General features: G+C 41.9%; 1 protein-coding gene across 4 annotated transcripts; it reads right to left on the bottom strand.

Annotated features, from left to right (window-relative positions):
* Positions 1 to 610: 610 nt before the first annotated feature.
* LOC106674892 (amine sulfotransferase) lies at positions 611 to 26,429 on the bottom strand. 4 transcript variants are annotated; one of them, XM_024801783.2, is made up of 8 exons: positions 26,275 to 26,429; positions 17,147 to 17,256; positions 13,019 to 13,167; positions 12,726 to 12,925; positions 1,747 to 1,873; positions 1,289 to 1,383; positions 1,013 to 1,184; positions 611 to 931 (listed from the first exon to the last, which is right to left on the bottom strand). In XM_024801783.2, exons 2-8 carry the CDS (start codon positions 17,155 to 17,157, stop codon positions 822 to 824), a joined length of 864 nt encoding a protein of 287 aa, XP_024657551.2. In that variant the 5' UTR covers positions 17,158 to 17,256; positions 26,275 to 26,429; the 3' UTR covers positions 611 to 821. The 4 variants fall into 4 exon arrangements, with proteins under 4 accessions (XP_024657551.2, XP_024657550.2, XP_024657549.2 ...); XM_024801782.2 differs by lacking the exon at positions 26,275 to 26,429 and adding an exon at positions 19,498 to 20,624; XM_024801781.2 differs by lacking the exons at positions 17,147 to 17,256; positions 26,275 to 26,429 and adding an exon at positions 24,310 to 24,365.
* Positions 26,430 to 27,151: the final 722 nt, after the last annotated feature.

Below are 27,151 nucleotides of genomic sequence, written 5' to 3'. Positions count from 1 at the left end.
GACTCAGTGACTTTGTGTTTGTGTTCTTTATTGTTATTATTCTCTTTATTATTCATGGGCTGTTTTGGGATGGTTTGTGTTTTGGGATTTTAGATACTGGGTTCTGGGTTTGTGCTCCCTCTATTGGTCCCTGGTGTTAGTGTTCCCCTGTCTCGTCAGGTTAATCGGGTCCAGCTGTGTCTCCCACCTGTGTGTAATTTCCCAGTGTCTCTCTGTGAACTTATGGTGTGTGTTACCTCTGTTCCTCGTCGCGTTGTCTGTGTTCATACCCTGTGAAATTCCCTGCGTGCTCTCCCTGCTGTTTCTCACTTCGATGTTCAGGTTTGCTACTCCTTGGCTTAGTTTCTCCCAGTTTAGTTCATCCTTAGTTCTGTTTGCCATCTCCACTTTATGTTTGGTATTGTTAATAAATCACCCTCACGTCTGAATAAGTGCTGCATTTGAGTCCTCCTTTCCACCCTTCACACGGCCGCTGACCCGAGCCGTGACAATTTATGTAAAAACATTTCTTATATTTGAAGGTCAAGGCTACTTTCAAAAGCAATGTAATTCAAAAACACAATTAATAGTTAGTGACTATTCAGACATTATGAGAATCCAAAGCACCGTGTACTGACTGATAAACATTTTATTAATGAACGTTGTTGATTTCTGGAATCATGATCTACATGACATGAATCCATCTTGGGTGAACAAACATTAATCTTTTGTTGATGTTTTTTTTATTATTTAAATAGCAGAAAAACACATTTTTATGGTTTTCTGATTAATGCACTTAATGATCAATGCTTTAAAAACTCCTGGGAGACGGGTTTCTCTGCTTATTCCCAGATGAACTTTAAAGGCAAATCACCAAGTTTCTCCCGAAGGACTTGATCCACTCTTTCACTCTGTGCAACAGTCAGTGTGTTCTTCCAGTCTCCAATCTGACCTGTAATGAAGAGAAAAGCACAAAACCTGATACCCTGAAGTCACATTTACCTGCACAGCAGCTGCAGGTCTGTTATGCTACCTTTGCGCAGGAATATTCCACTGAAGTCCTCTGGCGGAAAATGCTGATAATTTGCTTTCGAGTCATTCTTCATGTTCTGAAATGTAGCTTTTTCCACAACTTGACTGATAGCAGCTTCAGTCAGGTTTTTCCCTAAGAAGTTGCAGATCTTCTTCACTGATCCTTTCAGGTCCTGAAAGAAAAGCAGGAACACAACAGAAAAAGAACCTTAAACTCTGCCAGATATTTTATTTGAGTTTCCTTAGGAACAACAAAAAATGCGAAGAAACATCTTACCAAAATCATTTCCTCGTAGGTCAGGAAGAGGATGTTGTACTGGTCTCTGTTTAAATACCACTCCCTGACGTGGTCAAACCAGGATGACGCAAAAACTGTGTAGTGGCATAATGCATCCAGTCATTTGGCATTGTCATTTAATTGAGTTCACATACAACCCTCATGTCAGAGGAGGAGCTCAAGTGTAAGCTCTGTAGTTACCTACAGCATGACTGCAGGCATGATCAGTCCCCCATGCTAATCATGCAGTGGTAGTGTGCCTCCGAATGTAGTACAGATTTTGTCAATGTGCTCAATCCGCACATGACACACACACACACACACACAAAACTGGAGTCGGTGCTAAATACTAGCACAGCACCACAAAATCACTGGGTACTAAAGCGCAGGCCCTCTAACAGAGGGTCCACACGTAATGATGAATCAATTACTGATTACTATAAAGTGAGGAAACTTACCGTTTCCTGTTATGTACCACTCAAAAAACTGGTCAAAGCTCTCGGGAGTTTCCAGGTCTGCCAGGGCTTTGCTGAAGTGATAAAAAGACACCATGTTGTCCTTTGGATTCCTCATCAAATACACGATCTGATATATATTTTTAAAAAAATTCAGAATATTAACAGTTAGTTACTTAAATGTAAAAATTATAAAAGTCAATAGTTTAAAAAAAAAAACAATTTAAAATTTAGGGTCAAAATTTGATTTCAAATAATATCTTTTAAAATATGTTTTAAAGCCTGTACATTTTTATAGTTCTTTTTCTCCTATTTCTACTTGATTTGATGAACCTCTTAGGCTACGTTCACACTGCAGGTCTTAGTGCACAATTCCAATTTTTTGATCAAATCTGATTTTTGTGTCTGCTTGTTCACACTACAAATAAAATGTGACAGCAAATGCGCTCTAGTGTGAACCCTCAAAGGGGCCTGCATGCGCAAAAGAAGACATCACACACAACGCGCTCTGTTTAGACCCAGACCAAACAGTATTGTTTGACAGATGGTCCTTAATATAAAGACTTGTTTCGGACTTTACGTTTCCCAATTTTGCTTTAAGTTATAAAGTTATTTTGTTATTTACAAATGGCCTAATAATGATCCTTATTGCTGTTTTAGAGAGGAGCAATGCTTCAAAGGATAGGGATAGTTGCAGATTTCTGTCAGAATCTGCAGATTATACAGTACAAATAAAATGTTCACGTTTCTCCAACGTTGTATTCCCAAAAGTTTCACTGGATGGCCAGGAAGCGTTCACAATGTCTTCTTGGGCGCTGATAATTGGCATCTGTCTTGTGTCAGTGACGTAAAAGACGGATTTAATGCGACATGACCATTCAAACAGCAGTCGCTTTCTAAAACATCAGATATGTATCGGATTCAGTACCACATACGAAAGTAACTTAGGTCGGATTTGAAAATGTCGGACTTCTGCTGTTCACACTGTCATACCATGAACGGATATGGGTCGCATAGGGTCAAAAAAGTCGGATTTGATGCGCTTTCGCCTGCAGTGTGAACATAGCCTTACTCTGCAATGACCTCATTGTACGAAAGGAAAAGGACAAAAAAAATATACTGAAATAAAAACACAGAATTGCCAGTCTTGGTAGACGGAGATTGGTCCCAAGCCCGGCTCACACTGCACCCGACCCCTACGGTGAATCCTGCGGGTGGTGGGCCCGCAGGAAGATGGGCCCATGTCCCTTTTTCGGGCTGTGCCCGGCTGGGCCCCATGGACTAAGGCCCGGCCACCAGACGCTCGCCCTCAGGCACCCTCCCCAGGGCCTGGCTCCAGGGCAGGGCCCAGGTAACCCTATCCCGGGCAGGGTGAACTGCTCCCTCTCTGGTTTTTTCATAGGGGACTTCTGAATCGCTCTTTGTCTGGTCCCTCACCCAGAACCAATTTGCCATGGGAGACCCTACCAGGGATAGCCCTGGGATCCTCGGGACACACAAACCCCTCCACCACCGGAAGCCCACCACCATGGGGCGATCGTGGCTCAAGAGTTGAGAGTTGGGAGTTCGCCTTGTAATCGGAAGGTTGCCAGTGTAACGATGTAAAAGAATGGATATGGTTTTGTTGTTGTTAAATTCCTGTTAAACTTGGGATCGCAACCATGGGTTTATTTTGGAACTTTTATTTTGAAAATCCGCAGCGGAAGTCTGCTACTGGTAAACGGGCTACCCCCTAAGCCTATCGTTAGTAGCAATGAAGCTTTCGCTGTGGTAAGTTCCTCTCCGTCCGCTCTCACAGAGCATGAGTTTAAAACATATTTGAAAATCCTCATTGAAGCTAATATGACAGTGCACTAACTGCATGAACTGCCCATACGGTAGTACTTGAGTAGATTTCAGGTTTATGACCGTGTTTTGCAGTTAATAGATTAGACGGTAAGAAAAATGGACACGTGGAGCTAGCGGCTAACAGCTAGAGGAGGCTGTCGTGTCTAATAATTTTGAAACTTCTCTCAATAGTTTGGGCGGAATCCTGTTGCTGAAACCCATGGTTATTCATGTCCCATGTTATTGCAGGTATGTGTACTTTGAAACATGTATATGGTTGAGCTGCAGGCTAATTCTGTTTAAGACATATTGCTTATTAAGTTTGCCCAGTAGATGGCAGCATTGTTCCATTTACTATTGTACGTAAAAGGGAATTTTGGCTTTGGTTTATTTATATTTACATGAATGTGCATTTAAGTGAATTAATTTTTCTTTTGTTATCTAAACCACAACGCAGTAATGTTTCTATTTTATTTTCCGTGATAAGTATTGTTGCCATTTTATTTTTCAATCAATATTTGTTTTTATTTATTTGGGAAAACTAAGAGTTCCACTATACGATCATAAGCCTATAGTTAGTAGCAATGAAGCTTTCGCTGTGTTTGGGCGGAATCCTGTTGCTGAAACCCATGGTTATTCATGTCCCATGTTATTGCAGGGGAATAAATCACGCCTGAGCTCTACCCACTTCGAGTCCAGAGAGTTTTATTCACACAGCGCTGGAAAGAGAAGCTGACCAGGGGTTACATTGGTGCCGTGAGCCGTCAATCGAGTGTTTGGACGGTGGACTCCTCTCAGCAACGTGGGCCAGTTTCAGCGCTGCACGTTTGTGATTCATTGTTGTTCTTTCTGACACAATTTTTTTTTAAAAAGGAGCATATATAGCATTTTTGTTTTATTCTAGTTGTTGTGATGGACATCACAGAGGAGGGATCGAGTACTCCTAATGTTGTTGGTAGGGGTAGGGGGTTGTTATGTTCCCCTTTGCGTTTGCGTTATGACACTCCTGTTAGTGGGCGTGGTTTTGTTAGGGGGGATAGTCAGGGGATCCCAGGGCCCCAGTCCAGTGAAGGGGTTGTTGTCCCTCCCCCTAGCCATGTGTCACACACGTCTCAGAACAACAGTTCACCTTCTCCTAACCCAGATACTATTGCCACGGAGATTGTGAGTCAGATGGGGGATGTGATCCAACTGGTTGGTCAGAGAGTAGCGCAGAGTATCTTAACCCAGCTCAGCCCGTCTGCTAGTACCCCCTTACCTGCACCTACGGCCACACCTTTCCATGCTGTGTCATCTACATCTGCTGTTGATGCTGCGCCGGTGCAATTTGTGTCCCACAGGAAGCTTAAGGACCCACCATGCTTTAGAGGGGATGGTTCTGATCTCATTTCTGTGAGAGAGTGGGAGGATCTGATGAGAGCCTTTATAAAGCTGGGGAGTCTGAGACCCGAAGAACAGGCTGAGGAGATTCTTGTTCATTTGAGAGGCAAGGCTAAGGATGTGGTCCAGGTTGGCATTAGAAACAGTGTCGTAGATGTCACACGTGATCCTGAGGCTATTTTTGGAATCCTGAGGAGACACTTTGACTCTGCTCAGTGCTCACCTCTTCCACTGGCAGACTTCTACACCACTCTCCCAGAGAAAGGCGAAAGTGCATTCGATTACTGGCTTAGGCTGCACCGTGCTGTTGATCTTGCTGTTGAGCGCCTGAAGGAACGAGGACAGGCATTGGGTAGCCCCAGCACTGAGGTCACCCGAATGTTCATCAAAAACTGTCCCTCCCCTGAGCTTGCCATGATCTTTAGATCAAAGACAATTGATAAATGGACAGCCAATGAGGTCCAGGAAATCCTGTGTGAGTCCCACTCTGGAGGAACGTTGAACTCAAGCAGCACGACGGCCGAGAGAGTTGCAGTGAATACGCAGCAGATATCAACAGCGTTGCCTGTCCAGCCAACAGAGAAGCACATTCAGCCACAGTCGACAGATTCAGCTGCTTTGGAGCGGCTCATAGGCATGCTTGAGAAGGTTCTTCTGCAAAGATCCTTTCAGCCTGGTTTGACCACACGGCCTAACTCCAGACGTTCCAGGATTGAGGGCCTACATGATAAGCCCTGCTCCGTCTGTCATGATATGTCGCACACAGCTTTCATGCACTGCCGAGATCACAAACTCTGTTTTCTGTGCCACTCACCTGACCACACCAGGCGTGCCTGTCCTGGATCCTCGTCGTCTTCTGCCCCTCGACGGTCGGAAAACTAGTTGATCCACATTTGAGGGAGGAAAGTGTGGATCATCTGAGTGACTCTCCCACTTGCGACAGCGATGACCTGGGATCCATGTATGAATCTCTGTGCTCCACTTCGCCACCTGGTACGACAGTTGTCTTCCAAATGACGCAAAGAATTAAGAAATCTGACAGTTTGTTTTATACGACTGTGGGGACTGTAGGCGGAGTTTCACTGAGAGCCATGATCGACAGTGGCTCTATGTCGTGCTCTATTAGTGAGGCTACTGCTACGCGGCTTTTACAGTCCTGCCCTGATCTGAAGCTCGAACCAGCTAATGACATTGTTGTTGTTGGTGCTGGGGGCCACCAGTTCCAACCTAAAGCAGTTTGTGATTTGGAAGTGACTCTTTATGGTTTCAAGCTGCTCATCCCCACGCTGGTTATTCCAGGCCAAAGTGACGACATGATTATTGGCAGTAACGCTATTAAGTCGTTGAGTCATGTAATGAAGAATACGGATGAGTATTGGAGGCTTGTATCTATTTCAGGTGATGTCACCAATGATGACTGTAGACAGTTTTTATCCATGCTTTCCAATGTTGAGCGTTGGCGAGGAGGGGCGGTGCCTGATAAGATTGGCACAGTGAAGTTGAGACAGCGTGTTACGCTGGAACCCCTTCAGGAACACCTTGTGTGGGGTAAATTACCTCCCTCTTCACCTCTATCAGCAGGCTGCACTGTTATTGTTGAGCCTACACAGTCACGGTGTAGACCCAGAGACATCCTGGTTGGCCGCTCCGTCTCATCATTGTGGGGTGACAAATGGGTTCCTCTCAAGGTGATTAACCCCAGCAACAAGCGTGTGATTCTGAGGAAGAACTGTAAAATCGCTGATGTCTACCTCTGTGTCGCAGTTGAAGAGCTGTCTCCCCCTGAAAAGATCATGTCTAACAGCCACTCTTTTGAACAGGGTTCTGTTCCCATAAGGTCTGTTGAACAAAGGAAGGAACTCTTGCACAGACTAGGACTACAAGACTTGGACTTAGACAGTTGTGAGGTGTCTGACAGATGGAAAGATCAGCTTCTGCAGCTTGTGGAAAAGTATGAGTCTATCTTTTCTAAGGATAAAATGGACTGTGGAGAAGCTACCGATTTTGTCCACAAAATACACCTTGTGGATGAGAAGCCTTTTCGTTTGCCTTATCGCAGAGTACCGCCGAGTCAGTATGAGAAGCTAAGAACTGCTCTGAATGAGATGGAAGAAAGGGACATAATCCGGAAGTCGAACAGTGAGTATGCATCGCCGCTGGTCTTGGTGTGGAAGAAGGATGGCAGCCTGCGCATTTGCACTGATTTCAGATGGCTCAATGCAAAGACTGTTAAAGACGCGCACCCGCTGCCACACCAAGCCGACGCCCTGGCTGCTCTCAGTGGAAATGTTCTCTTTTCAACAATGGATTTGACCTCTGGATTTTACAATGTGCCTCTCTACGAGCCTCACAAGAAATACACAGCATTCTCCTCGCCCTTTGGTCTCCATGAGTACAACCAGATGCCTCAGGGCCTGTCGAACAGTCCGGCGACATTCATGAGAATGATGATGTCGATCTTTGGTGACGAGAATTTCAGCAGCTTGCTTTGTTACTTGGACGACTTGATGGTGTTTGCGCCTGACGAGGCAACTGCCCTTCAGCGTCTTGAGATGGTCTTCTCTCGGTTGAGGAGTCACAACCTTAAGCTGGCCCCTAAGAAATGCCATCTTCTTAAGAGGTCAGTTAGATTTCTTGGACATGTCATTTGTGCGGATGGTGTGAGAACTGATCCGGACAAGGTTAACACCATTACCAACATCAGGGAAGAACAGCTTATGGAGAGCGATGGTGTGACTCCCTCCCAGAAGAAGATCCGGTCCTTCTTAGGAATGATCCTCTATTACCAACATTTCATCCCTGATTGTTCTGCGAAGGCCAAGCCCTTGTTCAGGTTACTTTCGGGACGACAGGCAATTCCCCATGGGAGGAAAGGAAAGAAGCTCAGGAAGCAACCCTCTGCCAAACCATCTCTGACACCAAGTGACTGGACATCAGCATGTCGCACATCATTTCAAACGCTCAAGATGGAACTAGTTAATGTTGTCACCCTGGCTCATCCCAACTTTAGTGAGCCTTTCATCCTGGCGGTTGATGCCTCCTTTGATGGCATCGGGGCAGTACTCTCACAGGTTTCTCCTGGCGAGACAGTGGCTCGACCTGTTGCCTTTGCCAGCAAGACATTGTCACGGTCTCAGATGAACTACCCAGCGCACAGACTAGAGTTCTTGGCGCTTAAATGGGCCGTGTGTGACAAGTTCAGCCACTGGCTGAAAGGAAGGCACTTCACTGCTTGGACAGACAATAACCCCTTGTCCTACATCTTGACAAAGCCACGTTTAGATGCTTGTGAGCAGAGATGGGTGGCGAAGCTCGCGGCATATGATTTTGATCTAAAGTATGTGCCAGGGGTTAGAAATACAGTTGCTGATGCTTTGAGCCGTGAACCATTTGTCGAGTCATGTATTGGTCATCGTTTGCTGAAAGAACCTTATGTTGCCCTGCTAGATGAGGTCAACGGGGTTGTGAGAGGTACTGTGCAGGATGCTTTTCGGCTGACTAACAACTGCCACATTGTTCAAGACACAGAGCCAGACTCACCAGACTCTGTTTCTGAGTGCGACCTTCAGAGCGAGAGGGGTTCGATCGATGCTGATGAGGTGTCAGCTGTGCTGAGTGCGCAGTGTGACCATGGTTTGACCAATGTCAACCCACCTTTATCACAGCTCCCTGAGGTGGACCCGGTCGTTCCTCTTCCCCAAAGCCAGCTCTCGAGCCTTCAGCAACAAGATCAGGCAATAAACAGAGTCCTTTTCTATGTGCGAAGAAAAAGGAAGGCTACGAGGCGAGAAGCAGCTTCAGAACCAGGTGGTGTTGGTGGACTTCTCAGGCAGTGGAAGAAGCTTAAAGTACAGAACGGCATCCTGTACAGGGTGATGAGGCATCACCGCTTGAGTAGAAAGATTTTTCAGTTTGTTGTTCCTGATAGCCTGAAGGTTCAAGTCCTCCTCAGCCTTCATGATAATGCAGGCCATCAGGGCCAGGCACGAACACTTTCCCTCGCCCGTGAGAGGTTTTTCTGGGTCGGGATGGAGAGAGACATAACCAACCATGTTCGACAGTGTGAGAGATGTGTGGTTGGAAAAACACCTGAACCTCATGCCTGTGCACCACTAGAGAACATCCAGACGTCAGAGCCGATGGAGCTAGTGTGCATAGACTTTTGGACTGCTGAGCTCAGCGATAATAAGAAAGTGGATGTCCTGGTCATAACCGATCATTTCTCCAAGATGGCACATGCCTTCCCCTGCCGAAACCAGTCTGCAAAACATGTCGCACGCAGGTTGTGGGATGATTTCTTTTGTGTTTATGGCTTTCCCAAGAGGATTCATTCGGATCAGGGATCAAACTTTGAGAGCAGACTGTTGAAGGACCTCTTAGAGATGGCAGGTGTGCAGAAATCGCATACTACGCCATATCATCCTATGGGCAATGGGGTCACTGAACGGTTCAACAGGACACTTGGGAATATGCTGAGGACTCTCCCTTCTACAGCCAAGGCTAGGTGGCCTCAGATGTTACGCACTCTCACGTTCTGCTACAATTGCACAGTGCATGAGACGACTGGTTTGGCCCCCTTTTATGTCATGTTTGGGCGAGTCCCACGCCTCCCTGTTGACATGATGTTCCAACATGTGCTGCAAAATGATGATGTGATCAGCCACCATGAGTTTGTCTCACGGTTGCGGAAAGACCTGTTTGATGCCTCACAGATTGCCCAGAACCACGCTTTTCACGAGCAAGCGCGCCATGCCAGACTCTACAACCGCAAAGTCAAAGGCTCACCTCTGGCTGTAGGTGATAGAGTGTTGTTGGCCAATCGTGGTGAAAGGGGAAAAAGAAAGTTAGCCGACAAGTGGGATCCCACGCCTTATGATGTTGTGTCAGTTAGGTCTGGGATCAATGTGTACAGGATAAGAGAGAGCCACACAGGCAAGGAAAGAGTTGTACACAGGAACCTCCTTCTCCCTGTTAACTTCCTGGGCTTAGGTGTGGAAGGGAGTCTGGCCTCCCGTGCTGACTTGGACGGAGGGAACCCGAACAGTGGAGATGACCAAGGGTCTGTGAGGTCAACACAGATGGATCATCATGACAGGACACTGGACTGGCTGCTGAAGATACAGGGTCTCGCTAATGAGCCGGTGGAAGTTGAAGGTTCCCTCGACGTGGGACACCATTCTCTCTGCGTTGTGGACCCCAGCAGTGGCTCTATCGCAGCGGAGGACCCACCCCCTGAAGTTAATGCTGAAGTGTTTGAAAACTCCATTAGTGAATTCCCCTTGCCTGCTCCCGTGATCAGTGATGCTGCTCTCCGTCAAGGCTCTGAACCTGTTGCCGTGGCTCCTGTGGTTCCCATGGCTGATGTTGACTTAGATCTTGCTATTTGCACACAGCCTCAGACTATTCAGGCGGGCATGGATGGGCTAGCTATCACTAGGTATGGGAGAAGTGTTAGGCCTCCCAAGAGACTGATTTGTGAGATGGCAGCGCAGAAAGTTGAGGAAACTTCTTCTGTTTCAGGGTCAGTTTTTGCATTTCTGACTAGTATGTTTTAGCTCTGAGGGAATTGACTTGGTTTCATGTATCTTTCGACTTATTTTTTTTGTGTGGTCCAGGATGTGATTTGGAGTATTATTTCGGGTGCTCTTATATGTGATGTTAAGGAGGTGTAGATGGCATCTTCTCTAGTCTGTTGAAGGTATTGGGCTTGGTACCACCCAATGTCTCGACACTTTTATATAAAAGGATTCTGTATCGACAATGATTAATGTTAGTGTATCGATTTTACCCCGAAGCACCTGCTGTTCATAGTTCTTTTGTTTCTGGCCCTTGATACTCCCTTGAACTGGTTTGGAGTTTAACAGAATTTAAGGGGGGTGTATGTAACGATGTAAAAGAATGGATATGGTTTTGTTGTTGTTAAATTCCTGTTAAACTTGGGATCGCAACCATGGGTTTATTTTGGAACTTTTATTTTGAAAATCCGCAGCGGAAGTCTGCTACTGGTAAACGGGCTACCCCCTAAGCCTATCGTTAGTAGCAATGAAGCTTTCGCTGTGGTAAGTTCCTCTCCGTCCGCTCTCACAGAGCATGAGTTTAAAACATATTTGAAAATCCTCATTGAAGCTAATATGACAGTGCACTAACTGCATGAACTGCCCATACGGTAGTACTTGAGTAGATTTCAGGTTTATGACCGTGTTTTGCAGTTAATAGATTAGACGGTAAGAAAAATGGACACGTGGAGCTAGCGGCTAACAGCTAGAGGAGGCTGTCGTGTCTAATAATTTTGAAACTTCTCTCAATAGTTTGGGCGGAATCCTGTTGCTGAAACCCATGGTTATTCATGTCCCATGTTATTGCAGGTATGTGTACTTTGAAACATGTATATGGTTGAGCTGCAGGCTAATTCTGTTTAAGACATATTGCTTATTAAGTTTGCCCAGTAGATGGCAGCATTGTTCCATTTACTATTGTACGTAAAAGGGAATTTTGGCTTTGGTTTATTTATATTTACATGAATGTGCATTTAAGTGAATTAATTTTTCTTTTGTTATCTAAACCACAACGCAGTAATGTTTCTATTTTATTTTCCGTGATAAGTATTGTTGCCATTTTATTTTTCAATCAATATTTGTTTTTATTTATTTGGGAAAACTAAGAGTTCCACTATACGATCATAAGCCTATAGTTAGTAGCAATGAAGCTTTCGCTGTGTTTGGGCGGAATCCTGTTGCTGAAACCCATGGTTATTCATGTCCCATGTTATTGCAGGGGAATAAATCACGCCTGAGCTCTACCCACTTCGAGTCCAGAGAGTTTTATTCACACAGCGCTGGAAAGAGAAGCTGACCAGGGGTTACACCAGTTCGAGTCCCGGCCCGGACAGTCTCGGTCGTTGTGTCCTTGGGCAAGACCTACCGCCTACTGGTGTTGGCCAGAAGGGCCGATGGTGCGATATGGCAGCCTCGCTTCTGTCAGTCTGCTGTGGGTACAACTTTAGCTTGCCTCCACCAGTGTGTGAGAGTGTGTGTGTGAATGGGTGGATGACTGAGTGTGTAAAGCACTTTGGTCCCCTAGGGGGGACTAGTAAAAGCGCTATACAAATGCAGGCCATTTACCATTTACCACGATAAGGTGGCGATTCGCGGGCATGTCGCACCGGGAGGAGGCCCCGGGGTAGACCCAGGACACGCTGGAGAGATTATATCTCTCGGCCTTGGTTTTCCCCCGGACAAGCTAGAGGAAATGGCTGGGGAGAGGGAGGTCTGGGCTTCTCTGCTTGTTCTGCTGCCCTCGCGACCCGGACCCCGGATAAGCAGAAGAAAATGGACGGATGGAAAAACACAGAATTATTTAAAATAAAACAAATGCTAGTGCTAGCTTTTTGGACCTGGAACCACGTGTTTGTGCAGAAGTCTATGATAAAAATGACCCTCAGATTCCTTGATTTATGATCCCATTACAAAATTGTGTTAGAGGCTCATTGTTTTAAGTCTCACTTGCTTGGGGCACCCTATACACTGTCAAATAAACAACATTTGTTTTGAAAATAATTAAAGATCAACCACTCTATTTTCATTTGCTAGGATTTGCTGGTTTGTAAAAGCTACCAAGTGTCAAAGTGCAAGTCCCAAAAAACTGGACTTCAGTGACCAATAGGTAACATCACAAAAATGTAATTAAACTTAGCAAGTACAAATCTAATTTAATTTGCTCTATTTTTGCAAAAAAAAAAAAACCAGAAGAAAATTGAGCTTCTATAAGGTACTGACTTTTGCCTTCTTCTCCTTCACTCCTGGAGGCATGATGTGTTCAGGGAGATGCGAGGTGAAGAGTCGTGGAGAGGGAAGAAGAGTGTAGTCAGCCATCTTGTACTCCAGCCACGGCATCCTCTCCATGTTGTTTGAATATTTAGTCTGATTCCCATCCAGTTCGTGGATGGAAATGATGATCTGCTGAACCCATACAGTGCCTGATGTGGGGAAAGACATTAGAGGTGATCAGTGGATCAGTCTGGCTAGCACAAAACAGCAAATATAAATAATGTATGAAATTTTTCACCAACCTGATTTTGGATAAGTGACAAGGAAGACATCACTGTCTTTTATTTCAAAACTCTCAAGAGAGTCTATGTACTCTGGAGTTGACAGACTGACCACAAAATTGTAGTTTTTATGCTTGAAAACACGGTCTCTGATCTGCTCCATACTGGTTCTACATAAGACAGATAAAAAAATATACACAGGAACGAAAAATCTGTGAGTCACATGGTGTTTGTTGATGCTGGGTGAGCAGTGTTGGGGAGTAAGGGAATACTCTGATTTTGATTGCTGGAAACCCAGACAAAACGTGCAATAAGAAGCTCTAATGTAAGCGTCCTGTTAATGTTGGTGGCGTCAGTTACACAATGGACCCAGAGCCAGAATAACAGGGCCAGCAGTGAACGGGCATGAATGGTTTTCTTACTTGGAAACTAAAACACCACTTCATAAAAAGAAAGGGATGGGCGAAACCTCAGTATCTTTGATGTATTATTGCTGTGTGATTTTTATTACAATTACTGAATGCTACTCGCCACCAAGCTAACATTGTTATCTGGCGTTAGCTGGCGTTAGTTCATAGACTGCAGACTGTTAGGCCATTTCTAAATACTCAAGTACGCCAGTCCTTGTGTTCTTGCTAGTCCAGACTTCATAAGTTTACACGGGAGTCCTCCCGAGAATGCAGTGCGATCGTTCTACAGCAGTGTACTTGATGGCATCACACCTCCAGAGTTTTTACTGCCATCCTCTCTTAATTTAACTGTGGTTAATATTTGCAATGGAAATTATACATGACAAAAAAATTACACATGATGTAGTAGATTTCTTTAAGAAAAAAAAGATAATTTAAAAAAAGAAGCACTTTGGCAAAATTCGCTTTTACGTATCATCTGTTTCATAATGTCTGATAACCTTCATTCAGTTGAGCACAATCCCTCCATGACAGAAACACAAGCTTAACCTCTCTGAATAAACATAGTGCACATGTACGCCTGAATACAAATTAGAATATAACCTGATCATTTTTGATCAGATTATCTCCACATTGTAACATACTGTTTTTAGACTTGATGGATAGCATTAGCAACCTGCTAGCTGCAAATAATCATGTGCAGTTCCACATGATTATCAACAGAGAAAAAGAAAACATATTACTGATACAGAAATAGTTTTCTATATGAGGTCACTGCAAAAAGTGGAGCCTTGCCTAATGTGTCCACCATACTGTTACTCGTTTTACATTAAGATTTTGAAAAAATCTAGTTAGCCTTCAGTAATAGTAAAAAAACAAAAAAATCACATAGCAATAGTACATTCATGTAGTTGTAAAAAACATAACGATAAATCAAATCAAATCACTTTTATTGTCACATCACAAGTGCAGGTACACTGGTACAGTACATGCAAGTGAAATTCTTGTGTGCGAGCTTCACAAGCAACAGAGGTGTGCAAAAAATACAATAACATAAAACAAGTAAAATATAAGAATGGCTAAATCTGAGAGTAATAAATATATGTACAATATAAGAGTGTATGCATTACTGGATGTGTATACTAAATATGTTTTTCTACGTGTGTGTGTGTTTATGTGTGTGTGTATACATATTTTACAAATTAAATAGAGTAAACAATAAATAAAATATCTAAAATATACAGAGGTTGGTAGTTGGATATTGTGTAAAACAAGTGGCATTTATATACAGTGTGGAGTGCATAATGTTGAAGTTCCTGGCCTGGTGGAAAAAGCTGTCAGTAGTAATATAATGGCACTTTTTTTTGCTCAGGACCTTCTTGCTGTGCGGCCACAGTGCTAACCACCGTGCCACCATGCTGCCAAATAACAGGTATCCCTTTAGAAATAAACAGTGATACTTCTAAAAACCGTGTATTCCCACACAGCATTTAATTTAACTAGTTTAGGAAGATTTCACTTTTTCTAATAGTTTCACAGGCTAATAGTTTTTAAACAGAATACCACAAACAACATGTATCCCTTTAGAAATAAACTGTGATACTTCTAAAAGCACATATTCACACCTAGCCACACTAGCACTGTATCAACCCCCAATGTTCCTTTAATGCAACTAGCCCTATAATTATCTACTAGTCACAAATACACTGCAACAGTAAGACTTGTTGATTACACATAGATGAGTTAACTACTTTAGGAGCATTTTACTTTTTTCTTTAGCGCTCCGAAAAGACACAGAGGCTAATAGCTTTAAATAGAGCACCACAAACAACAGGTATTCCTTTAGAAATAAACTTTTCTTGTGTTACTTCTAAAAACTACAGATTCTTAACTCTGCAACAGTTAGACAGAGGGGGTTACAGTTAGGCCCCCAACAGTCAGCAAAAGAAGTCATGAAACAATAAAAGAGGCTCCCTTATCAAGAGCATCCCAGCACTCTCACATCCCAACTGTAGTTCCCTTACAAACAGTTCCATTATCTTATCTTATCATGTCAGAGGTCAACTGAAACCATGACCAACCCCCGGGGGGTAATGACACCTCCTAGTGGTCTGGTCTAACCCTTATACATATAAAGACTCTTTCATCATTTGGAACATCAACAGAGTGACCTAAGGAACACAGACACCTCTAACTAAGGAGTGCATGATGACGTCGGTATCAACCATCACGAACAGCTGGAACATCATCCAAGCCACAGCCGCTCTAGGTACGTCTACAGGTGTATGCACCCGATGCACTCATCGTAAAAAGCAATGCTTGCAACCCATCACCTGGTGATGTTGGCGCTAAACGCCTTTCTACAGGAAACATGCTACGGATGTCGAACAGCTCATCCCAGTCAGGTGCAACACTGCTGTTTGCTCGAACTGCCCGAATATTACTTTGACACCTACTACGACGATGTGATGCTGAGGCTCAAGACATTCCGATTCATCCCCACCATATGCCTGTTTGTACGCGCATACACAAACGATGGGACTAAAACACAATTCAGCAGGATTGCAGAACACACCATGACTGAACTGAGATCATCACAACATATAGTATGTGCAATTAACGACAATATTGCACAGCTGATAGAAGCAAGTCATTATGCCCGTTGTGTTAAACCAGCCATGCTTCGCATGATTGGTAACTACTGGGTTGGGAGATACCTGGTTTAATGTATGCTGTTCAGTATTCATTGTCTGTGTGAATGAAATAAAAAGACATGTTAACACCAACATCTTAGTCATTTTTGCTTATACGACTTTGCTTATACAATACAGAAAAGCAACAATACAGCTTGTTTCTCTGCTCCAAGACATCAGAGGGCCTTTCACACGGTAAGCATGTCTGTTATACCCAGTGCATAAATGTCTGTATGTCGGCGCTGATTATTCAAACCCTGTTTAAAATGTGATACATATGTTGTCCAAAAACAATTCCTCTAAATTTGCAAAGTTACTGATTTAAAAATATATTTTCGAATTTTTAGTTGCATGTCAAACATATGATAGACTCTTGAGCATGTTTATATAGCTACATTCACAATGGTATAACCATGCTAAATAAAAGATGCCCAAGCACCAATGCACTCTAATGCAAGCCTCTAAACTGTATGTTGATAAGTGCATGAAGTGTACCTCTACCTCTATAGCTGAAAACAGTTTGTATCTGCACTCTGAAGGTCTGCTGAATTGTTTTTAATATGGCACTTTTTTATGAACTGCAGATGATGAAATCCTCTTTATTGGAGATAGTGTCCTTAAGCTACTGTTGCTCATACTTACTGAGTTCCCTAGCTACCTCCTTACTATGTCAGTAAACGTTTTGAAAAGGAAAGTGTTGTAGATTTAAAGAAACAACCTAATTGAAGCAAAGGCAAAAAATTGGAATGAATTTTATGTGACCACTCATATTAAAGTCAACAACAAGTGAAAATCCAAAAACGGCTCCAATCCTTTATATTAATGATCTCCCCCTCTCTCTGTGTGTGTGTGTGTGTGTGCCCTCACAGAAGGAAGTTCACAGCAGGAGCTTTTCTCAAACGCATTACCAATCAGTTTTTTTTACAAGAAGTGTAGTTCATACAACAATAAATGGTAAATGGCCTGTATTTATATAGTGCTTTTACTAGTCCCTAAGGATCCCAAAGCGCTTGATCCATCACAGCTGATTTAAATGGATAAATTACCTTCTCAACATGTCTTGAAGTTCTCCAGAGGCCTGGTAATGAACTAATCATGTGATTCAGGTGTGTTGACCCAGGGTGAGATGCATTTGAAGTGGTTAATCCATTAGGGTCTGGAAAAAATAAACATAAAATCCTGGCAGTGTACATGACTCTAGGTGAGATCTTACCACATAACCGGTCCTCTGTTGATGCAATGCAACTTGTTCTGCTTTCCAAGGACACTGACTTCAAAACTTTTGTCCATAACAAAGTTTTTTCCAGTCTTATTGCAGACCTTAAAGATATGGAAGAGACAGGGGTTCTGGTAGAGGATGGAACCATAATGAAGGCAGCTTTGATAGCCATCTTAGGAGACAATCTGGGCTCCCACTGCATAGGTGGTTTCACTGAGAATTTCAGCTGCAGCAAACATTTTTGCAGATAATGCTTAATTGACAGGGAAAGCTTTATCAATGATCCACTATCACTTGGACAAAAAAGAACAGCTGATAACTATAAAGACAGTGTTGAGGTCCTATCTACAAGTTACCACTTGGTTGTGAATGGAATTAAATTTGACTCTGTGTTTAATTCACTGAAGTCTTTCCATGTGTGCTCTGGGTTACCTCCATGTTTGGGCCATGATTTATTTGAAGGAGTGGTTTCCAGTGACTTGTCGCTTTGTATTGATACCCTTGTGCAAGTGGAAGGGCATTTCACATACAACCAGTTAACAGAGGTGTGGACTCGAGTCACATGACTTGGACTCGAGTCAGACTCGAGTCATTAATTTTATGACTTTAGACTTGACTTGAAAAAATGTTCTAAGACTTGTGACTTGACTTGGACTTTTACACCAATGACTTGGGACTTGAATTGGACTTGAACCGGTTTACTTGAAAAGACTTGATATTTCACCCCAAATATAAAATTTAACATGCATATTATATAGAGATTGAAAATGTGACGTCATTCACGGGTAGAACCGCAAAGGATTCTGGGAACTCGTGGCAAGCGGTACTAGCACACGCAGGCTTTCAATTAAAATCAGTCACACAGCGATAAAAAGAAACACAAAAATGTCAAGAAGCTGTTGTATTATTAACTGCAATAGCCGGTCGCATGACAGCCACGGGAAGCCGACGGGTAAAGAGATCGGTTGTTATCGGATTACGTCGTGGAAGAGAAATTGTTCGAGCCATGTTTCCGAAGTAACAAAGAGGCGACTGGATTGCAGCCATTCAAAGATCAAATATAACGTCCTAGAACACTCCAGCTCACAGGTTAGTCTGCTCCAAGCATTTACACAAAGGTCAGTCTGCTGTTGTAGTTAATACGTCATTTTTCTTAACATAATTGGTGATATAGGTTACAAGCAAGTCTGGCGCTGAACAGAAATTGTCGCGCTATGCTCCTTTATTTATTGTGCATAAATAGTGAATTATCCTGATACAATATTGCGTTTCGCTTCTGTTATTATGGTACATTGACAAAAACACATACTTTTATTCACAGGATAAAACAGGTTTTTTGTATCACTAATTGCCCAGTACGATTACAGCATACAATATTATTGTCACTGCTACATTTCTGTGATGCTACCAGAAATTATTTCCACTACTAATTAATTACCGTTGAGCTCAAAGGTTATATTAATAAACGGTTAACGAATGTGTATTTATGAAGACGATTTGTGAGACTGGTAAACTTATGATACGTACGATGGTCTTTCGTTCTACACGGTGCATTTCAAGGTCCTGCACCCATCCGTCGGTAAACTGTACCTGGGCTTGTTGCAGTGACCGGAAGTTACTAAACTTCATGAGTGTATGCACTCACTCCAAGAACCGTATAATTATAAATAAGCATATAAATATGCTAAGATGAGATAGCTGACTTCATCTAACTAGCAAATGTTTTCCAGGCTACGTTGGTGATACAGTTTTTTTTAATGTGTATGATATTTTTGTCATGCGATTTTAAAGCTGGTCCTACAACCGCATCCAAGAATAACATGCAGCGCATCTCAGAACTGTCGGTGAAAATTATTCTTGGAGCTAAGTTTAATTGAGCTGCATTTTAAAGAGGTGCAATTTCACAATTTGTGTATATTTTCTAAGTTCACTATTTTGTATGTGTTGAGAAAAACACAGATTTTAAAATTACATGGTCTAATATTTACATTTAGCATATAACTGCAACATTATTTTTTCGTTTGTTTTTTTTAAAGACTCGAAAGGACTTGAAATTCAAAGTTTCAGACTTGTGACTTGACTCGGACTTTTACACCAGTGACTTGAGACTCGACTCTGACTTGCCTGACATTACTTGAGACTTGACTTGAGACTTGAGGATAAAGACTTGAGACTTACTTGAGACTTGCAAAACAATGACTTGGTCCCACCTCTGCCAGTTAAACAGAGCAATTGTACAGTTCAAACACGTAGGAAGTGATGCTTTAAGTAAGCCATGTGGGGTGAAAACAGGGCAGAGGCTGGGGGAGTTCAGCAGCACAGAACTGGTGTCTTCTGCGACTTCTGCCTCTGTACATTGGTGGAAAGATAAAACATCCTGTGGATAGTGAGGTTTGGTAGTTATGCCTTAAACTTAGAGACATTGTTGATCTTGTATGTTCCCCCAAAATAAGTCACAATGACATTGCCTACCTAAAGATACTGATAGAGGACTATATACATCTGCGACACAGTAGGTTTCCTGACAAAGCTTTAAAAGCTAAACATCACTATTTGTTACATTATGCAGAGCTTATCCTTCACTTTGGACCACTCATTTGTTTGTGGACCCTTAGATTTGAGAGCAAGCACTCATATTTCAAAGCATGTACAAAAACAGTGCACAAGTTTGTCAACTTATGCAAGACTGTGACAGAACGGCATCAGTTACTGCAGTCCTACCTCTCAGTGAGCCAACTGTTTCCACCTACAGTTCAAAGAACTGTCATTCAAGAAGCTGTGGCAAAAGCAGGCTGCACTAATCAGACCACTTTGGATGTGTCAGCAGTTGTCTACAAAGGTACCAAGTATGTCGAAGGCTATGTTTCCATTGTAGATGACACTGATGATGGCTTGGTTTTTGGGAAGATAGCTGTTATACTTGTTAATGATTCTGAATTGTACTTTGTGCTCGAGTTGCATCACTCAGTACTTCTCACTGACCTTGGACTTCACTACTTACACTTTAATTGTCACATGTATTGGCTCACCCTACAAATCAATGAACTCAGTCCACAAAGCAAGATCAGGGTTCAGTGCAGGTCAGTCAAGTTCCTTCACACCACACACGCTCATCCATGTCCTTGTGGACCCTGCTTTGTGCATTGATTTGGTGGTGTGAGCCAGTATTTTGGACAAAGTTTATATAAAGGCAGAAGTGTGGGGCTTGATATTATATTTATTACAATTCAGTTTATTTGTAAGGTGCCAACTTCACATTGTAGGTTTAAGACCCTACAAAAAATAACTAAGAAAACCCAACACTTGAGTATATGTTGTCTGGCATGATATGGATATGACATAATATCGTTATTGTTTGTACAACCATCTGAGAAAATACATGTATTACATAGTTTAGTAAAAACAAGTGCTTCCTCAATGAAAATATGTTTTCAGTTCTTTTCAGTTTTTGACTTTGGAAATGTGTATTTCTGCAGAGGAAAATCAGAACAGAAATGAAAAAGTGGTGTGAAGCACATGAATTATATTTTGTGTGTGTGTGTGTATATATATATATATATATATATATATATATATGTGTGTGTGTGTGTTTTTATATAAAAATACATATAAATGAATAAATGATACTTTTTTTTTCATACAATACAATTTTTTTTGGAACCCTCCAGTCTCTTACAGTATGTTACTGTTTCCTGAAATTACGGTAAATTACAACCTGCTCAACAGTAAATGACCGCCTGTAGGAACACGGTATCCTCTAACAGAGATGAATATTTTTGGTACTGATGATGCGTGTTAACGGTAAGTTACTGGTAAATATGTTGCAGTTAATTACCTTGCAGTGGGCTTACAGTGACATACCATGAATAAACGGTAGTATACCAATTTCTTAATCACTGTATGATGTTACTTTGTTGACGTAATTTACGACATAACGACATAAAAAAAAAAAAGCTACAGTGCGTTACCATAATTTGTCCAAGAGTATTATACCACAACAGCAAAAAACTGTATCATCCTGCAGAACGGTAAGATATCGTAACACGGCGTCACCGTATGACGCTGGCAACAGTGACGCCAATATGTTACCACAAAGTGGAGACAAAAAGTCTAACACTGTACTATAGGAATCTGTATTTAAAATCAAATCTTATCAGAATTCTTGCTTGAAAATTTGAGTGCTTCATCCAGAATGAAACCTGTATTTAAGACTCAATGCTACTGAACCAACCAGAAAGCCAGTGCCAAAAACAACGCGAGTGCACATTTGCACTGTTTGAATGTGACTCTCAGATTAAGAAATGTGTTAAAATGTGTTACACTAAACACAAGCAGTACAGAAGAAAAGGTTGATCCAATCAAAAATATATTATTGTGAATGTAATATTGTAAATGACGGACATTGAACAACTGGTTTTACAGTTGTTCAATATGGGAATATTTCAGAGAAGTAGAATTTCTCTATCACGCATCTTATGAAGGACTTCATATCACCAATGCAGGCAACTCTACTTGAAATAGAATAATTAGCTATGGCACAGACAGAACTGATAAGATTAAGTCAGCAAACAGTACTATAAGGAGGAAATCATAAACCTAAAAAGAAATTTAACTGGTAAGAAAATCATTCAACAGTCCAAAGCATTCTCATATTGCTGACCTGATCTCAAAGCATATTCACCAAAAAGTCTAGATGCATGCTCAGCCCTTCAGTTAAGGAAATCTCTAAAAAGTTGATTCTCTTCATCAGGACGTAGCATTTTCAAATTTGCATAATGATTGAAATTTCAGTCATTATGCAAAAGTACTGTTCAACAAGTGGAAGCATGCAGTCAGCTTAGACTGAGAAATCACTTGGATGAGTGAAAAAACATTTCCCCCACCAGGAAAGGTTACGTATAGATAAAAAGTCAACTTTTTTGAGATATTCACCAAGAAGTTGGACACTGGCAAAGGCACTGCACTCACACTTTCAAGCAATTCACCCACTCCAGACTCTTCTCCTATAAATGCTATTTAATAAACACTCATAATTGCAATTATCATAGTCCCATTAGGAGCAATGTTAGACTTTTTTTAAATTTATTTACATTAAATTGCAATTAATATGAATTACTGAAATAATTTACTCCAAATACTCCTTGGTCATGCCTCTGCGGTTTATCTGAAATGGTAAAACACTTCCCATTCTCCGAACCACATTCTCAGTGTCCTAAGCTTTTTTAATAAATCAGTCTTTTTGCAAAACATTGAACAGTTTTAACAGCACCTGTAACCGGAAGGTCGCCGGTTCGATCTTGGACAAGACACTTTACCCTACCGCCTACTGGTGTTGGCCAGAGGGGCCGATGGCGCGATATGGCAGCCTCACTTCTGTCAGTCTGAATGAATAGTGGCATTGTAAAGCGCTTTGGGTGCCTTGAAAAGCGCTATATAAATCCAATCCATTATTATTATTATTATGTTAAACACAATTTAGTAACTCATAGTAAATCATTAAAACCACTATGACTCACTAAAGCACATGTGTGCAGTGACAGCCAGGTTGAGTCAGAGGTTGATAAACAACAAAGCATCGAAACAGTCTGATAATATATGTAAACAAGTTCTCAAGACAGAAAACTACAAAAAGAAATTCACCTGAACCTGCATTACTTTTAGAACCAGTTTAACAGTAGAAAGGTAAGTGTTGTATTACCTGGGTGTTTGCAGCAAGACCAATAGAGTGAATGACCCCTACACCTCTTATCATCATGCACATGCTTTGAGCCTCCACAATCCTCCACAACATTGCCACAGCATTATTTGCTGAAAAGATAACCTGGAGAGTCCAAAGTGCTGTTTTCTCTCTGATATTGTTAGACCTTCAGAGAGTCACAGATCTCCAACTCTGGCCCTGATGAACTGGGAGACTTTACACTCAGCCTACTTCTACAACCACCTCTAGATTACTTGATTCTACTTCATAATTACTTCATTAATTATTTGGAACTAAATATGGTACACTAATAGCAGAGGGAGGGGGCAAGTTTTGAATTAGCTCAAGAAACCGTGTCAAATCTGCTCAATTAATAGTTCGTTGATGGAAAGAAAATGCATTTGCATCATGTATCATGTATCATGATCAATCAAGTCCGTGCAAGTAGGAACCTCACCAAACAAACAGCAATACAAAATCAGTTCTGACAGCTCATTGCATTTATCTACCGGCAAATGAGACAGGAATTTATCCAGAATACAAAGAGACTGAAATTTTTTCAAATGACCAAACTGTCATCAGGCTCTGGTATTTCATCAATTTCAGAAAATTACGGAAGTGAAGAAACAAACAAGGGTGAACGGTGTCCTTAACACACCGACTAGAATTTTGGTCACTTGCATAATACGGTTTGAGTAAGTTTACATGACAGCGCTGAACCAACTTTTTTCATTTTAGGGTTGAAAGTAATTTAGATCAAAAGTTTCTCATTAAGGACCTGTGAGGGCCTGTAAATGGGGGACGATACAGAGATGCCACAACTGGCAAAAAGGCTGAAACTTGGTCCCCACAACAAAACTGACAACTGGCAATCCCAGCTACAAGCAATGAAAGTCTAAATCCATTTACAAACTCAACCAAGTTTTTTAGGTGGCTCGGAATAAACCCCTTTATTTTTTATTACAGCCAAGGGCCGACGCACACTATGTCAAAACCCAAGCTCATTAGGGCTGAAACCTATGTTTTCTTTCAGCCAAAATCAGCCATGGAAGACCCTCTTCCCAGTCTCTACTAAGCTTTATACAATAGGTACGCTAAAGAGACTTTAGCATCTGGGGAAACCTTTCCAGAGCACCCTGTCTTTGTGCATGGTATCTTGATGACCAATTATGGTTTATGTGCAGGGTTTACAAAACTTCGACGAACATGTGAGATGAAAAATTTGAACTCTGACCACTCACACCGAAACAAACTGAGTTAGAGCTGTCACCAATGCCTTGCTCGTCACTGACCTCAGTGGATATCCAGCAGGAATTTTGGTACTTTGACACATCACTGCAAGAAGATACTTATTTCCAGATGTTGAGGGCAGCAAAGGACCCACACAGTATAGAACAAGATGTTCAAAAGGTTCCAATATCAGAAGAATAAGTTGTAATGGTGCTAGCTTAATGGTTTGATGAGCTTATGCAAAGGAACAGGGAGGGTGGTAAAACCCCTCCCACTACTGAGGAGGCAGTCACCTGTGTCAGACTCCTTTGAGAAGGGCAGCACACTATACAGGTTCACTATATAGGAGTCATAGTCTCCTGAATCACTCAGAATTTAAACTGGGACTTTATCCCCACTTCCCACCAAGAAAACAAAAACATCCCTAATAAAAGGACTATAGCATCCCAAACAGCAGGAATTAACAAAACATCATCAGGCATTTTGCACATGTAACTCATGTAACAGGTGCAGAGGCTGCAGCCGGTTTAATATAAGATGTAATTCTTGTGGTTTTGGCCTGCAACCTTGCAAATTCTGCCTTCCAGGGACCTTTCATGGTAAATGGCCTGTATTTATATAGCGCTTTACTAGTCCCTAAGGACCCCAAAGCGCTTTACATATCCAGTCATCCACCCATTCACGCACACATTCATACACTGGTGATGGCAAGCTACATGTAGCCACAGCCACCCTGGGGCGCACTGACAGAGGCGAGGCTGCCGGACACTGGCGCCACCGGGCCCTCTGACCACCACCAGTAGGCAACGGGTGAAGTGTCTTGCCCAAGGACACAACGACCGAGACTGTCCAAGCCGGGGCTCGAACCGGCAACCTTCCAATTACAAGGCGAACTCCCAACTCTTGAGCCACAATCGCCCCTTTCATGACAGTAATTGCAGGCATTGGTTTTTATTAGACTTTTATCAAGCTTAGAATCGAATTTAAATGAATGAACCTTACCTGACCTTGAGTGATTACCCACAACAACCGAACCAGAACCTCTCCTCACACTGTCTGCTGTCTTTACTTTTCACGCTGGAATATTTCTCTTACGGAAGAGTGCAAACTCATCTGCCGGTGTTCCAGATTAACTGGTGTCACAGATTAACTGGTAACGGTCAAACAGATGTGTAGTAGACATCAATCCAGGAAATAAACAGTTAATATTTCATCTGTGACATTTGTCAGGTTCATTTAAACACACTCCGTCAATCCTATTGCTCCTGACCAAGTTGTGTCAACTAGCTCCAGCTGTGGCCAAGTGCCATAGCCTACAGCCAAATTAACATCTGACTTGCATCTGCACCTGGCTCTATCACCATGTTTTAATTCCCGTTTCATGCGAAATAAATTTTTAGCTTTTAATGTTTTAGGTTCCTGCATCTTGCAAATAAGCCTTTAAACTAAATTAAATGGTACTAAGTATTTATTTTTGGCCTACATCAGTAAAAAATGACAAATTATATACATAAAGTTCTAAAATCACTACTCCTAATGTTCATGATTATTTAAAAAATATTTTTTTCCATAACAAAGAATTATGTCATAAACAAATATTATGCATTAATATTTGACTAGTGTTGTAACATCACATCCTATTAGCATAGTCTGCTGTTTCTTTTCTCTGGAAATAAACACTTGGGGTCAAAAAAGATAATATAGATCGACACAGCTGGAGAGAGCTGCTAGTTATATACAGTATATGTAACTTATACCCACATAGCAAGCATGTCTGGCCTGCATCTGGTATCAAGCGAGTACTGCTGGTTGACTTCTGGTATGATAAGACGTATTTCATCCAGATATGGGCCAGGCCTGGCATAGATGGCACAATTTATGTTCCTGTTTTCCTATTTTAGTTAGAAGAGCCAAATGCCACGTTGCAATACTATACTGCTATAGTAGCCAATGTTTCAAATGCAGATTTGACAGGTTTGTGAGTGTACACTTTATCCAAAACCTAGTGACGATTTACTCATGCTTACCTCTGAGTGGCTGCAGTTTAGGCAGTAGAGCAGGTCACCTGCTGATCTGATGGTTAATGGTTTGATTCCTGGCTCCTCCAGTCTGTAAGAGTGTATGTACAGCTCTGTCCCAATCCAGCGACCACACGCTTTGTAGTGCGCGTTTGTAGATCGATTACGTCACAGCGACGCGCCGAAGGGAGTCCCAATTCGAAGTGTACTCCAAATGCGATCGACAAATGCGGTTAATTTTCCCAAATTTGAAGAGTGGGTCCGGTGTAGACTTCGTGGTCCCGTGTATCCCAGTATTCCTGGGTGTGGATATTTCTTCAGGAAAGAAGGTGGAGCGGCCGAAGAGTAAACTTTCAAAAGTTAGTACTGAATATGATGTCACTTATTTATGTGCACAGCAAATTCTGGTCTTTGGAATAAACTCTCTGGGAGTTCAGATTAACTACATTTGAGTGTACATGCGTGACCATCGAATAAACTCTAGTGCAGAGTTAGAGTAACTCTTTTCCGGGAGTTGATTTTTCAACTCTTTATAGGAGTTAAAACTAAACTCTCATGGAGTAAAATTTCTACTACCATATAGAGTAAAATTTAACTCATAACTAGAGTTAAGTTTGATATTATTTATAGTGTTACTCATCAAATGAAAAAAGTTTTAGGTTTTAGGTGCAAATTACTACAAAAACACAATACTGATTATTATGAATGTATGAATTTTATTTATCAGAAATAACATATTCAAATATGAATCCTGCATGGATTAACATACATTCTGTGTAACAGTACTGTAATAGCATAACATCCACCATTATTGGCAGCTAAACAGTTGAGGTCAGATAGGCCTAACATTGGGCGAAAAGGAAAAAAAACAGAATTAAAGGAAAAA

This window comes from Maylandia zebra, linkage group LG4 (assembly GCF_041146795.1).
Source record: "Maylandia zebra isolate NMK-2024a linkage group LG4, Mzebra_GT3a, whole genome shotgun sequence".
NCBI classification, from domain to species: domain Eukaryota; kingdom Metazoa; phylum Chordata; class Actinopteri; order Cichliformes; family Cichlidae; genus Maylandia; species Maylandia zebra.
Note: the sequence above shows the minus strand (reverse complement) of the source record. Positions and strands in the feature narration are given on the sequence as shown.

Coding starts and splice junctions, on each gene's coding strand:
- LOC106674892 (XM_024801781.2), bottom strand. CDS start 24,350: ATGTGTCAAAGTACCAAAATTCCTGCTGGATATCCACTGAG. Junction 1,384..1,746: donor GTGGTACATAACAGGAAACG/GTAAGTTTCCTC, acceptor GCCACTACACAG/TTTTTGCGTCATCCTGGTTT. Junction 1,185..1,288: donor CCTACGAGGAAATGATTTTG/GTAAGATGTTTC, acceptor CTTTTCTTTCAG/GACCTGAAAGGATCAGTGAA.